This window comes from Rhinolophus sinicus, chromosome 1 (assembly GCF_057876585.1).
Source record: "Rhinolophus sinicus isolate RSI-liver-muscle chromosome 1, RSI-T2T, whole genome shotgun sequence".
NCBI lineage: Eukaryota > Metazoa > Chordata > Mammalia > Chiroptera > Rhinolophidae > Rhinolophus > Rhinolophus sinicus.
The window spans coordinates 90,614,308-90,628,588 of record NC_142501.1 but is presented as its reverse complement, the minus strand read 5'-3'; the positions used below and the strand labels follow the sequence as shown (position 1 = coordinate 90,628,588).

The 14,281-nt window shown below is 53.2% G+C and overlaps 1 protein-coding gene and 1 long non-coding RNA gene across 6 annotated transcripts in view; one reads left to right on the top strand and one right to left on the bottom strand.

The window, feature by feature from the left end:
- The window catches only part of IQSEC3 (IQ motif and Sec7 domain ArfGEF 3), a 103,861-nt gene that overhangs the window by 21,111 nt on the left and 68,469 nt on the right, over positions 1–14,281 (bottom strand). For all 5 annotated transcript variants that reach the window (XR_002135809.3, XR_002135808.3, XR_002135810.3 and 2 more), the window contains exons 5-6: positions 12,295–12,456; positions 246–368 (exon numbers count right to left, since the gene is read on the bottom strand). Coding sequence is in view for 2 of the 5 variants with exons in the window: in XM_019711319.3 (XP_019566878.2) it covers positions 246–368; positions 12,295–12,456 (285 nt within the window). In the remaining 3 variants the exon portion in view is untranslated. The remainder of the gene's footprint in view (positions 1–245; positions 369–12,294; positions 12,457–14,281) is intronic.
- On the top strand, positions 3,269–4,558 carry LOC141570055 (uncharacterized). Its single transcript, XR_012493815.2, has 2 exons — positions 3,269–3,482; positions 3,795–4,558. It is a non-coding gene; the product is annotated as an uncharacterized LOC141570055 (long non-coding RNA).

The window sequence follows — 14,281 nt, the reverse complement described above, 5'->3', positions numbered from 1 at the left end:
CCAGCCCACCTGAGGGCCCAGTGCTGCTCCAGCCTGGGGAGCGCGAGGGGTCCTGTCCCTTTTCTTTCCTTTCCTCCTTCCTATGCAGCCCAGCCCGCCCTTGCCTCCCCAGGAGGGCTCCTCCGGCCCCTGACTGAGCCTCCAGCATCTCTGTTCCCCAGGCCCAACAGCAGCTCTGTCTCCCCCATGCCCTAGGTATGTGTTTGGAGGGGTGTTTGAAGGAAGGGGTTCAGAAGGGGTCCTACCTGAAGGCCTCTATGAGCCGCTCCACCTTCTGGGCCTCCCCCTGTACGCGGATGTGCGCCTGGAACTTGCGCAGGGCCTCGTCCAGCTCCATGCTGGAGAAGTCCATCTCGTCCACCACGCAGCTGCGGGTGGCAGAGGAGGGTCAGGAGGCCGGCCCCTAAGCGGCTCCCAACTCACTGGGGCTGAGAGCAAGAGGCAGCCCACGCTGGGTGAAGGCCCCACCCTGCTGGGCTGGGGCCGGGACTTTTAGTCCTTGGGACCAACTGGGAGGGGACTGCATCCCCCCACCCCAGGCCTTACTCACCCCCCAGGGGTCTCCCTTTAACAACCTAGGAGACCATTTATCACACCTCTCCTCTAACACAAAGGCTGTGAGGCAGATGGCTGATGTCTCCATGTCTCCGTAAGAACCCAGGCCCAGAGAGGCTGGCTGGTTGCCAAAGGCCACAGAGCTGGGAGGAGGCTGAACTTCCAAAGCCCAATTCTTTCTTCCAGCCTCAGAGCCTCTCAGAGTCAAACAAAGGTTTACTATGTGCATAAATACAACTTACTCTTCTGTCCTTTCAAAGACCTGTTAGGAGCCTGCATGTTTCCCTAGCTTCCCTTTCCTGGTCCAATTTTGGTGTCTAGGATGGCCTCCCGCACAGCCCTCCCAGTTCTGCTGTAGATTCCCAGGTCCTTCATTTGCAGCCAAGGATCCCCAGCTCTCAGGGGAAGCTGTGGCCATGGAGAGGAAATGACAAATCGACTTAACATGGGAGGGGACAGTGTGTAAAACACGGCCAGATTCTGGGCCTGGGCCAACCACTGAATCACTTGTGACTGGCTCACTTGTGCTTGGAGCCTCATTTTCCTTTTCTGAGAAGGAAGGAGGTCAGAGTCCTGCTCTCCAAGGGCTCTTCTGCCCCTGAAATGCCACCTCTAACCCTGGAGAGTTTGCCTCTGAACGTCCCCTTTCAGTGTGTGAGGGGAGGAGGAAGTGGGGGGCACATACCAGTCACCCGCACTGCGCAGCCTCACTCATCTGGCTTGGCCTGCTCCTGGGGGCCCACCCTTCCACCGGGTCTGGGGCCAGGACCCTTCCAGCCCCCACCTCATCCTGCCTTACCCTACGTTGGGACGACTGTTCCCCAGGATTGTGAGCAGTAAGGCAGGAATGTAGGCCCCGCAAAGCCGCAGACGTAATTCTCCCTGAGAACTGCAGAAGCTCATGCGTGCCAACAAGGCTGTCAGGGCTGATTCCTTCCTTTCTGCACCCATGCTCTATTCCAATCTCCTCTCTCCTGGTCATTTCAGACCCAGCCCCTCACTGCCATATGGGGTGGAGCAGCCCCCTCTCCACTCCTACAGCTCCTGGAGACTCAGCCACAGCATGATGACCCCCAGGCAGCACTGGCCTGTTCACTGCCAGCCCACGGAAGGCACAGCCCAGCCTGTGGCTCAGGGCCCAGCACACAAAGCGACTCAGGAAACATTTGCTGAGTGGCTACCTGAGCAGAGGGATGAGCCCTGAGCAGGCCCCACTTCTGCCATCATGCCAGCTCCTGTGCAGAGATCTCAACTCAACCCTGGCTCTGTTGGCAATTTTTAGGAGAAAGCAAAGGGAGACGCCCACATGGTAGTGGTCTTGGGCCTGGTCTTCTGCCTCCCCCACTCCTTTCGGGGAGCCAAGGGGCAGAGAGCATCACTGAGAACTCCTAGAGAGGGAAGGGCGGGAAGGGGCTCTGCTTCCCCTACTCCCCAAGGCAGGGAGGGTGAGCATCGTCAGCTGGGAGCCTGTCCTGGGCTTGGTCACACCCAGCCTTCTCTCAGGATAAGACAGTGAGTGGGTCAGTGGCCTGGCCTGGAAGGGGGCAGCAAGAATGTAGCCCAAGCATGAGAACTGGCAATGCCAGTGCCTGAGCATTTGAGACGGACAGCTGGGTCATAGGACCCCAGGTCCAGCCTGATTTCTTGGCAGTTCCTGTCACCTTCTCCCTGAGCCCCTCCCCAGTGGAGCCTGAGCTCTGAGAGCAGCATCTCGGGGCCCACACCTGCATGTCCCTGTCGGAGGAGTTATGCGTCCAGCATGACAGAGCCACACAGGGACACTGTCCGTCTGGAGGAGTAAACCAGTACAGTCATTCTGGAGCCGGGGAGATAGGAGAGGGAGGGAGGGGACAGAGACACGCAGACAGTGAGAGACACAGGACACAGAGAGTCACGTGAGAGAGGCAGAGAAAACAAGGAGAGACAAGAAGAGGGAAAGAGAGGTAAGAAGGCAAAGACAAGAAGAGAGAGAGAGAGACCGACGAAAGTGGGGCGGGCGGGGGGTGAGGAGAGAAACAAGGAGGAGGAGAAGAAGAACATGAAGATGAAGATGAGAGGCAATGAGGGAGGACACCCCAAAGCCTGGCCTGGGTGGGCCTGGGCATGGGACACATTGCAGCCTCCCACCCCAGGGCCTCCCACCCTGACTCCTGCAAGGCCAACGGGGAGGGCAATGCACCCGTCTGGCCAACCCTGCCCAAGAGGCCTGCCTCCCTGGTGGACCCCAGAGTGGCTCCTGGGTCCTCTGGTCTGGCGTCCAGCGGTCCCCCCAGGAGTTGCCCCTATCGGTCTAACTACTCCCTCCTGGCCCCACCCTCTTCCTGCAGGTCCTGGCACCCTGCGCCCCTCACCAGCATCCCTCCCAGAGCCTCTGTGCATGTACCCTCAGCCCCAGTGCTCTAGACCAGGCCTCGCTCCACGATGAGGGGCACTGTGGGGAGACGACAGGAGGAGGCGGTGCAGCAGCTGGGCGAGGGGGGATCTGCTCGGCCGAGCACGGCGGCCTAGTTTCCAGCCTTTCACTCAGGTGACAAGCAGCCCGCTCACTCACTCACTCACTCGGCTGCGGATAAAAGCTCCAGGAAAGAGCCCAGAGCCTGAGAGTCAAGGACTGGGATGGAAGATGCAGCCAGGTGGAAATGCCAGCCCACAGGCTGGCGAGAGCTGAATAAGTCAGTCACGACCATGGGATTGGGGAGGGCTTCAGGGGAGGACACCTGGGCCGTGGGGCAGGAAAGTCTACATCTCACATCTGTGTGGACCCCACGGAAGAGGTGCAAGAAAGCTTGTTAAAATGTGGACCCCCAAGCCCCACCCCAGATCTCCCGACTAGAACACCTGGAGGCGAGGCCCGGAAATCAGCATTCTTCACAAGCTCTCGAGGTGATGCTTAAAACTTGAAAACGAATAGCTGAGCTGAGTGCAAGGTAGGAGGGGACCAGCCCACATGGAGGCTTTTTAAATGTGGCTCCAGCATCTCATGAGCCACCTGGGCAGCAGCTTATGGGGACACATGTGTCTCCGTCAGCTCTCAAGGGCTGCTTTAGTGGTGCAGGTGGTGAGGGAGGGATGGATGGAGGTACAGACAGTGCAGTCCCTCACCCCCTTGCCCCCCCCACACACACAATTTCATGGCTTCCTCCCTGCAATTGCCACCTTGGGGCAGCAATGTGTGACGGGCAGCTGACATCTTGGGGTTCTCAGATCCTACAGGAATAAAATCTCACTGTTTTCTGCAGAACCCCCAGATGGAACGGAAGAAACGGTGCTGAATGGTGGAAAGGCACTCGTACCCCTAGGAGACAAATCTCTTCCTCTCTGTAGAGTTGGGGTGGGGCCAGGTGACCCCTCAGGACTTCCCTGACCTCGAGAGTCTTTGACAAGGGCCCTGAAGCAGAGAAGGCCTGCAGTCAGTCTCTAAAGGCTCTCAGATGGCTTCTCAGATGGCAAGAGACCAAGCATGATTCCTGGCTGGCTTCGGAACACAGCTCACGATGACTGCTTTCCCCACGCCTCCCAGAGAACCATCATGTGCCTTCCTGGTGGGGCCTGTGCCTGCTGGGGCAGATGGCGGGGCCGACGCTGTGTTCTCTAAGAAGCCTTCTCTAAGACCCCTCACCTCAGGGGTCTCCATCATCCTGGAATCACCTACAATCCTTGCAGCCTCCCCACAGCACGGTTTTTTTCGACCCCTTAAGTATAAACTTAGGCCTACACCTTGACCTCTTCTATCTCTCCTCTCCTCTCACCCTTGCCTGTTGCTTCTCTTACTTTGCAGTATCTAGCAGAACTTAAAATCTCCCCATCCTTCTTTGCTACCCTGGAATCTTTGTGGGGAGCAGATTGCCGACAGTTTTCCAAATCCATCCAGAGGCCTCCACTTAGGACAACCAACAACCTTCTCTACTTTTTGATTATCTTGAAGGTGAAAAAACATCACATGTTTCTGGGTGGTATATTCTGGTGTATAATCTCCCCCATTTTACAGAAGGCAAAACTGAGACCTCAAAGGGGCTCCCTCCATGTTCCCACAACTAGGAAGAGCAGGTTTTCGGCTTCCTGCTTGTGAGGCCTCTTCCCCACTCTGGGCCCTCTCCACTTCACTGTGTGTGTGGGGCTCTGACACCAGTGGGGGAAGCTCCTTCTGCACTCTCATTTCCTGATATTGTTCTTCGTGCCTCAATAAGTGACTTGCTTATTAATTTATTATAAGTCACTAACTAGTTAATTTTCTTTTTGGTTGAGCTGTACTGTTTATGAAAGACCATACTAAGCAATGGTGTGACTGAATGTGGAGCGCTCATGTAAACTATTATTCGATTGGAACTTAACCAGCCCTCCTGGGTTCTGCCTGCTGAATTCATCTGGGCGCTCCAGTCTGAACGTGGGTCCTGGGCAATAGTCACACGAACACAGGTTGTGCTAGCATCTCTGGCAGAGAAGTCAGGTTGCATGTAGTTTATGTTTTACCTGGTATTTAATATTTTAACTTGTCCTCGGTAAATACTTGACGCTGTCTGGTTTGAGGAATTCTTCAGATTAAATGTCCCCAAACCCAGCATTTCTCTCTCCCACAAAACTGAAAATATATGCATGTTTATTTAGTATAATTTGCACAAATTACTGTACTGGGCCTGAAACACAAACATATTCACATGCAAAGACTGAGTGTTCTGAATTCTCAGCAGCTCAGGAGGCTGTCCACTGTGATCTGGCCCCCTGTTCTCCTCCCTGCAGGGTCACCAGGCGCTGTGGCTTCTCCATGCCGCTGGGCTCCACGGACTCTACCCTCCCTGGGGCCACTGCTGAGATTTAGCGCATCATTTCTCTACGATGTGACTGCAGTAGCCTCCTATCCAGCCTCCCTGCCTCCAAGTCATCCTCTAGAACAATCCTTCTAGGACACCCACCCATTTGGTCCTGTCACTCACTCCTCTGCTTATATTCTTTCCAGAGCTTCCCACATCCCTTGTAGGAACTCGAATTCCTCAGCAAAGCGAGCCAGGCCCTATGAGCCTCCCAGCTTCTCCTGCGCCTTCGGCATACTGCTTCCCCACCTGCATCTCCCTAACACACCTCCACACCTTTGTATGTGCTGTCCTTTCTTCTTACTCCCCAACCCCAACCTTGTAGCTCTCTGCTGAGTTACCAGTCTCTCCAGGAGTCTTCCTGGACTTCCACTGAACCCTGGGCATGCGTTGTGTGTACCACGGCGGTTGTCTCCTGTGTCCTAACGTTTACGGGTCTGTCTTCCCGTGAGGCTATGTGCTCCCTCAGGAAGAGGCAGTTCTTTTAATCGCTGCATCCCTGGTGTATATATGAATTCAATAAACATCTGTAGGATGCATGAATGAGTGAGAGATCAGCTGAGTGAATGAATGAAACCTTAAGCAATGTGGTCAGCAGGGGAAGGAGCCCAGTGGCCTGCGCCTTTGGAAACTCTCTGCCCGGCAGCCCCGGATCGCTGGGCCTCCCTGTTCTTCAGGATCATCTGGTACTGACCCGAGACCTGGACAAGCTGCCGGGGGAACAACCCTGGGGATTACAGACCACGAGCCGGCAGGATGGAGTGCACATGCTTCCTCTTCCTTCAGCGGCACATGCAAGTGAGCAGTGATGAGATCTGGGCAAACCGGGGCTGATTAGACAGCTGCCAGCCCAGCATGTCTGGACCTGCCTCAGCAGGTGCCGCCGATGGGTGAGTGAGTCATCAATGGTGTGGTGTGGCTTCTGCTCAGGCTTCCCGCTTTTCTGTGGGTGTCTGCAGGGGCTGCAGCAAGTACCTCACTAGGGTGGGGAACACAGCACACAGGCGTTCCCTGCATCTGTATAAACAGGTACAATGTTGCATAAAATGGCTTAGCACTGATTTGTACTTGGAATCAGTTTGTGCCACAGGGAGATCAAAATGATCTGTGATCAGAATGAATTTCGTCATCTCAACTTTTCTTTCTTTCTTTCTTTTTTCTTTTTATGATAGCAAGACTGTGTCAAGCAGAGCTGAAACTAGGTAATGATAGCTGCAGGGATTTCTAATTGGCCAGAAGGGACAGCGGAGATCTAGAAGCTGCAAGTCAAGGTCGGAAGAGGTGTGAGTGCAGCAGACGTGGGACTTATACTCCGGGCAGAGACTGAGCCCAGGTTTCAGGATGAGGGTGGAAAATGAAACTGCCCACTGCTGCGGAATGTAGAAACCCTGGTTTTATTTCTGCAGTTCTTGGCTCATACAATTCAATTAAAAATATCCCCATCCGCCAGAGTTATTTTTGTTAGTTGGAACTCATAACGTGCCCAACAAAGGTCAAGGCTTTCTGGAAAAGTGCAATATGGCTAAGAGACTAGAGCAGAAGGAAGCTGACGCAGTAGGGGCTGGCAGTTCCTGGTGATGATGAGGAGAAAGAAAATCTCGTTTGAGGGGGCCTCAGAAGGGATGCCTGCCAGTCATACCGCGAGGGTGAAAAAACCAAGAGAACGAAGTTTAAACTACCCAAACACATTAGAAGTCAACGTGGATGCCTGCGATGACTTTCCTTTTGCTGGACCTCGCAGCATCCCTTCTTGCCAGTGGATCTCAAACTTGAGCAGGCATCAGAATCTCCTGGCAGGTTTACGAACACACAAAATGCTGCCCCCGGAGTTTCTCATGTAGTGGGTTTGGGTTGGAGTCTGAGAACTGATATTGCTAACAAGTTTCCAGGGGCTACTGCTGTCCTGCGGACCACAGTTAGAGAAGCACGGCTTTATGTCAGCAGCAGGGGGTGGAGTGAGGAGGAGTCAGGCTTTTGGTGTCAGACGCCCTTGGGTTTGACTCTTGTTTCTAGCATTTAGCTGTGTGTGTGTGTGTGTGTGTGTGTGTGTGTGTGTGTTGGTGGGGCAGGTGGTTGGGGATGGGGGAAGAGCACTGGAGAGGTAAGAGGTCTAGGCCATAAAACCCCAAGACATCATTTCAGAAGAGAACCTCTCCTTCCGTTCCGGTGGGTAGAGGCAGCGTCAAATTTTCAGGTCGGTGGAAATAACCTCAAGTCCCTATCCCTTCTGCCCTGGGCCTCTTCCCACCTTCCTCCAGACCCCGAAGCCAGCTCTCTTCTTCCTGTGGAAGTCCCCAAGAGTAAGGTAACTGTCCTGGGGTTACACATGGTCCCACCAGCAGGGTGTTCGCAAATAATTTCCTCTTAATGATGAAAGGCCAGAGCCTTCCAGCCTGTAGAGCTTGAAAATCTGCCTGCATTTCTGAATGTCCTCTAAGAGCAAATCTGCTACACTCTGGCCAACACATTTCTATGGAAATGAAATAACGAAAGCTGACTAAAATGCCAAACTCTCATATCTACCAAAGAATGGAGTAGACACAGAGAGAAGGAACACCTAGGAAACTTTCTCCTGGCAGCTCAACCCAAAAGCTGCCCTTCGTGCATTTCTGTGGAAATGACAAATATCAATGCACTCCATGTAGAAATCCATACTGGAAAAGATCACCCAGGCCAGGAAAGAGACCGCTCACAGCCAGCATGGAACAGTTCCCCATCCACTGGCTTTCACACCTGCTGAAGCGAACATTTCAGAAAGGAAATAGAGCAGAGCCAAATTTCCCAGCCGTGTGAAAATCGAGAGGGAGAAGCTTCCAGCGCCCAAGGACCCTAATCCTGGCTGTGTCCGGCTCCTGGGCCAGGCTGGCCACTGCCCTTCTCTCCTCAGCACCGAGAAGACTTCCTGAGAGCACAGCCAGTCCCCGAACAGCTCCCTTCCTTCCCTAGAAGCCTAGAAGTTCTCGTTTTCTGGGGAGTAGACTCAGTCTCAAACCTGACCTGAAGAGTTTGAGGTTTCCCTGTGTTGTGGGCGGGGAGGGGTGGTGGTGTATCTAATGCCTTGTGCTTCCAAGGAGGGAAGATAATAATAGGAATAGCTAACAGTTTTAAAGAACTTGCGGTTTATCAGGTGCTGAGTTAAGCACTTTACATATATTTCAAAATTTTAATTCATATGCGGTAGGTACTATTATCCCCATTTGACAAATGAGGAAACTGAGGCTGGTTTCTCTTTAAACAAACACTCTTTCCAGGTAAACACAAATGGACACGACCCTTTGAGCTCAGAATGCCTTCTATTATTATTTGAATAAATCCTGGTTGAACACATTCCTTCTTGGGATGTGTCTTCTATGGAAGTAGGACACAGACGGATGGAGAGGTCAGCTTCTAAGGGACCGAGGAGCTGATTCTGGAGGCAAATGTCACTGCATCTGTGATGCTCATAGCTCAGCCCTGAGGCGGATTCTGCTTGGCCCCTCTTACTGTCCCCCATGGCACAAGAGCTGGGCGGTGCAGGGGTCCCACCCTTTCCCCTTCCAGAGGCTTTCAGCCTCTCTCCTTCCTCTCTGGCTTCTTCTTGGAGAGCACTGTGGCTTGCGTTGTCTCAGTCTCCAAGGGGATGGGTGATTTATGTCCTTTTATTCAGCAAACAGCTTTGTACAGAATGGATGCAACTTGCTGAATGTACCAGGCGGGGGCAGGGGAGCCGTGTAGCATCCCAACGAAGCCTTCCAGGCTTGGGCAAAATGGCCCCGGGTGACTTTGCTATTGTGTACTTTCTCTGGTGGGAGTAAGGAAGAGGCAGAGGATCCTGAAAGGTTCCAGGACAGTTGGCTTGAGTGACAGGGACACGCCAAACTCCCAGCATCTGGCTCCCCTGCTAGTGCCTGCCTCTTCCTGCTTCTCCATCTTTTTCTCCTGGCACTTTGCAGAGACAAATCAGGAGGCCAGCAAACTGAGGACTTGGGGAGGAAGGCTCTTTTTTGTGGACCTGTCGTGTGCAGAGGCTGAATATGCCAGGACCTCGGAGCCCAGGGCCTGTGTGGCTACAGAATAAAGCACGAGGGACCAAGGCTTTCACTGCAGCAGTATCAGGGCTCAGCTCTGTACTCGGCCCCAAACCCACAATGCCCACTGGAGCTTCCTCTGCTCCTTGCCTCCCTTTCCGTGCTTCCCCATTGTTTTCCCCCAGTTGACACCTGGGTCTGTAAGTTCCCCGAGGCCACAAGCCATGCCTATTCCTCCCCCACATCCCACAGACACACACAGGATGGCCAGTTCAGCCCCATTCCAAACACATGGTAGGCAGTCAGTGTTTACTGAATGAATGCTAAATGGTCCCCTGTTCCCGCATGAGCTCGGGAGCCTCAGCGCTGGCCTGGAGCCTGAGGGACTGCTCTGGCAAGATGGCGAAGCATGGCCTCCATGTTTAGGGCAAATGATTCTGCACGATGCCAGTGTGCTACAAATCACTCAGGAATGGGAAAGATGACAGATTCACAGGAGTTGGAAGGACGAGGGAGATCACACAGCCCAACTCTCTTGCTTTACAGGTGAGGAAACCAAGGCCTAGAGAAGTGACTTGCAAAAGCTACACAGCATGTTAGGAGCAGAGCCAGGTTCAGAGGTGGGCCCTTTCTCTCAGGTCCAGCCATTTCTCCTCTCCCACCACACTGCTGCCTCATGCCAGGCCTGCCCCTGCCTCAGGCACTAGCCATTTCCCCAGCCTCGCTCCCTTCCCAGCACAGGCTGCGGCTGGTCTGAGCCTCCAGCCCACACATCAGTCTCCCAGGGAGGATGGCAATTAGTTTTCATTGTGTAGCTCAGCACGACCTGGGCTGGAGAAAGACGGCGTGTTTCCAGCACTTCCAGCCACTGTGGGCCTGGCAGGTTAGGATTCCAGGGCCAGGTGGCATGGGGACTGGGGAGGAAGAAGAGAACAGAGCAGACAGTCACCCCTGTCCCCAGAGCACAGAAACAAAGCAGGGTCACCCAGGGGGTGTGGAACAGTCCGAAAGAACGAAGCCACAGGGCACAGCATCTCCACTCACCCTCCTAGGAACAGAAGGGGGACAAAGCCAATGAAAAGGCCAGAAAGGGGAACCAGATGAAGGAAAAACGGAAAGGAAGGAGCCTGGAAAACTTGATCTTTCTCCTCTTTCTACTCGTCCCTCAGGGCACCCTACACAGCAGGGGTGGTGGGAAGGGGAAGGGGCGCCAGAGGCAGAGGGAGAAGAAAGGAGGGTGAAAGGGAAAGACTGCACATTTATCTGTTTGCTCTCCTTTGCGAGGCTCGCAGAGCGTCCCAACCACCAGTTCTGGGAGGGACAGCACATTGTCCAAAGCCACCGAGAGGCAGAGGCAGGAACAGTGTTCTGCCAACGAAGGGCCATCTGGGGGTTTCAAGTTCCCTCAGATGCTCCAAGCCCCTAGTCCTTTTTTTTGGAAAAGGGGAAATGAATTTAGTGATTTCTTACAATGTATCAAACATTGTGAATTATCTAATTTAATTCCTAAAACAACTCCGTTTAAATATCACTAATCCTTCATTACAGAGAACAAAACAAGCTGAGAGAGAACTTAAGCAATTTGCCCAGGCATTGCATAGCCGCATTTGCATAGAGAAACCAGGCTTAGAACTTGCTCCCTGGAATATTAGGATAAGCTTGGGTTCCGAACCAGGTAGGCCCCTACTCTTTTGATTGTACTTGGTTAGGAATGTAACAGGGATTCCGGAGGGCAACTGGTCCAGCCCTCATAATCTAATATCCCCACTCTACAGTCATGGAAATGCAGGCAAAGACAAGCACCAGGGTTGCTCCTTCAGTGAAGCCAGGTCTCTGAGCTCCCACTCCAGGGACATCGACAACCTTGCCAGTCAGGCAGGGTGACTCCCACGCGTCCGTACTCTTGCTCAGGAGCCCTCTGCCCCTCCGTCGCAGGCCCTTGCTGCTCCAAAAGCAAGAACACAAAGGAGAGGTTCTCCCAGGACCTCTGACCAGATCCAAGGAGAAAGAGGGGAGAGAAGTGGGGGTGGCTCCCTACAGAATGGTGACCTTCAAGAAGGACTGAGCCTAGGGGGCCTAGATGAAGAGAGAAGGGACATCAGGGGAGTGGCGGGGGCCTGGGGCAGACGCTTGGGGCCTCACTCCCTCTTTGCCAGGGGAGGGGGTAGCTCCAAGGCCCTGCTCCTCACCCCGAGTGATGCCACCGCTGCCCTGCGGCTCCAGATGGGGAGTGAGTGTGAAGATTCTCACCTGTCCACACTGTCAAAGCTGAGCCGTAGCAAAGGCAGCCCTCCAACCCCACCCCCCATCTATAGACTTTAAAACAATTTTCTTCGACTGTTGTGATTTTGGTGGTCATCCTTTCTTTGTGGAATCACAGTATTTTCTTGCTTTAAAACCCCTCAGTCTAACACCTTTTTTCTGCCTCATGTTTGCCACCACCAATATGAAAAAGAGCCTGGGGCTGGGGGCAAAGAGGCATACAGACGCTTGTGGGCATTCTGGGGCCGGGAAGGCGGCAGGGAGAGGGTGGGCTGAGGGACCTGTTCACCAGGAGGAGATGGCCCCAGCACTGACGGGCTCCGCTGGGAGCCGCAGAGAGGGAGGCCTTTTTGTCTCCCTTGACTATTCCTGTACCAGGGAACTCAATAAATGAATGACCTTTCCTGGGAAACAGAGGCTGGTCAGGATGAGGTGATTAGCTAAAGGCCATGGGGATTCTGGTTCCTGGGGCCAATTAGGACGTGGCTAGGGCTGGAGTAAGGCTTTCTGGGAAATGGCCAAGACTTCCAAGACTTCCCAGGTCCCGCTCCTGTCCGAGCTGAGGTCCCAGGACTCCTAGGAGATCCTGGGCAGGTGAGTTGTGATGGAGGGAGAAGGAGGGGGCTTAGGGAGGAGGGGAGCCTGGAGGGTGGAGTACTCACTCCAGCACGTCGCGGTTGAACTGCTTCTTGCTGTTGCCCAGGAACTCGCCAATCATCTGCCGGCTGAGGCCCTTACGCTGGAGCAGGAAATGGGCCACTCCAATGGGGGTGTCGGGGATGAAGCCACGTGAGATTAGGAACTGGATGCCCTTGTCCGGGTTTCTGGGGATGGGGTGGGGGTGGGAAAAAGGAGTAGAGAGTGAGCCAAGGCCATCCATGACTTCTTTCCTCCCCTTCTTCCAGCCAGTGGAATCCATAAAAGTGCGTGGAGGTCCTTGGAATGAATTCCCAGGAAATGCCAGGATTCCTTCTGTTGCAGAGGGGTTCCCCACCAGAAGCACCTCTCATCAGAGCCTCACTCTCCTGAACCTCCCCACACAGGAGTGAAGATAGTGTGGAGTCAGAAGAGGGAAAGGGAGGTCTGTCCAAGCAAAGTGAATTCCAGAGCAGGTGAAGAGGTGTCCATTCTCTCTTCCTGCCTCACTCCCTCTGGATCTCACCCTGAGTTCCCAAGGCCTGCCAAGAGTTACCCCAGGTCCTTTCTGCCTACATCCTATTGTCTATACACAGTACCCCTCCACTGTAATCTGGAGAGGAGGAAATTAGAAAACAGAGGTGAGATCTCGCCCACACCCCTTCTTTCCTGTCTATGGTGGACACACAAGAATCCTGCTCTCCAGCATTTACTTTCTCAGGCTTGACTCTGTGTGTGGGTGCTGTGTCTTAAGGCAAATGCACTCACTGTGTGGTTAGCAAATTCAGGCTGCTCCCTGAACTGTGTCTTACTGGTCCATGAGAAGATAAGTACAGAAATAGAGGGTAAGCATTTGGGACCTTTTATAGCAGTTTGACATTTTCAGGACAGCTAAGCATGTGATTGTTTTGCTAGCAGTTCATTTTTATTGTATTTCCCAAAAGCACTGGCCCACAATGTATTGGGTAAAAACCCAAACTTGTCCTTCACTAAAGATAGTTTGAGAACCACTGTCTTGAGGGATCGCAGTATCTGTGGGAGCACCTCTGTGCATACCAGAGTGCTGCCATGCATGTGTCGAGTGGGGCTGTGCTCACCAGGATGGTGGCCTGATGTAGAAGAAAGAGCAATGAATTGGGAGTCAGACAAATCTGGCTTCATCCAAGTCTGCTGCTTACTAGCTGTTTCACAGTTTGCAGCTCACCTTTCTTGTGTGAGCCTGTTTCCTTTTCTGTAAAACAGCGTAATAATGCTATCTTTAATATTGTCGGGAAGATTGTGGATGCTTTATGAACAGTGGCTTTTCTTCCTAGGATATAAACTTCTTGAGACCAGAGGATGTGTCTTAGGCATCTCTGTAGCCACAGTGCCTGGCACTCATGCATGTGGGTGGGAGGGATGCTGGGTTTCCTGGCTGAGGGCTATGAAGAAAGGGGTGAGTGAGGGTGGAGATCAGAGCCTCATATACTTGAAATTTCTGTGGGAGGGGCATGTGTGTGCCCTCTACTTGCCACTGGCTGTATACATTCTGATTGCAAGGGGAGGTCTGGTTGGGGACTCTGTGGGCTCTGCGCTCTGGCAGCCATTCGTTTCTCTCCTTCAGTTCCCCTATTCTCTGTGTACTCCACCTCTGCTTGCTCCACACTCTCTCCCTGTCTCCTTCTTCCCTCTTTGTCCCACCTGTACTTTCCACCTGTACTCCTTACAAAGGTCTCCTCTCTTCTCCCCCACCCCGTCCCTCATCCACTTTTCCTCATTTCTCCTTGGCTCACTGTCTGTTTCTCGTCTTCATCCACCCCACAAGATTGCTGTGTTGCCCTAACTTCATGTCCTTTTGCTCGAGCCTCATACTGCCTGTACTATTATGCACTTAATGCTGTATTTTCTCTCACTTTTCAAACCCTATCTTCATGTTAAGCAGTAATAGGGGTGAAAGCATGGGTTTGGAATGTTATCCTGTCACTCATCCTTCTTAAAATGAATTAACAATTAAAACTAAAATGTGTATTCGTA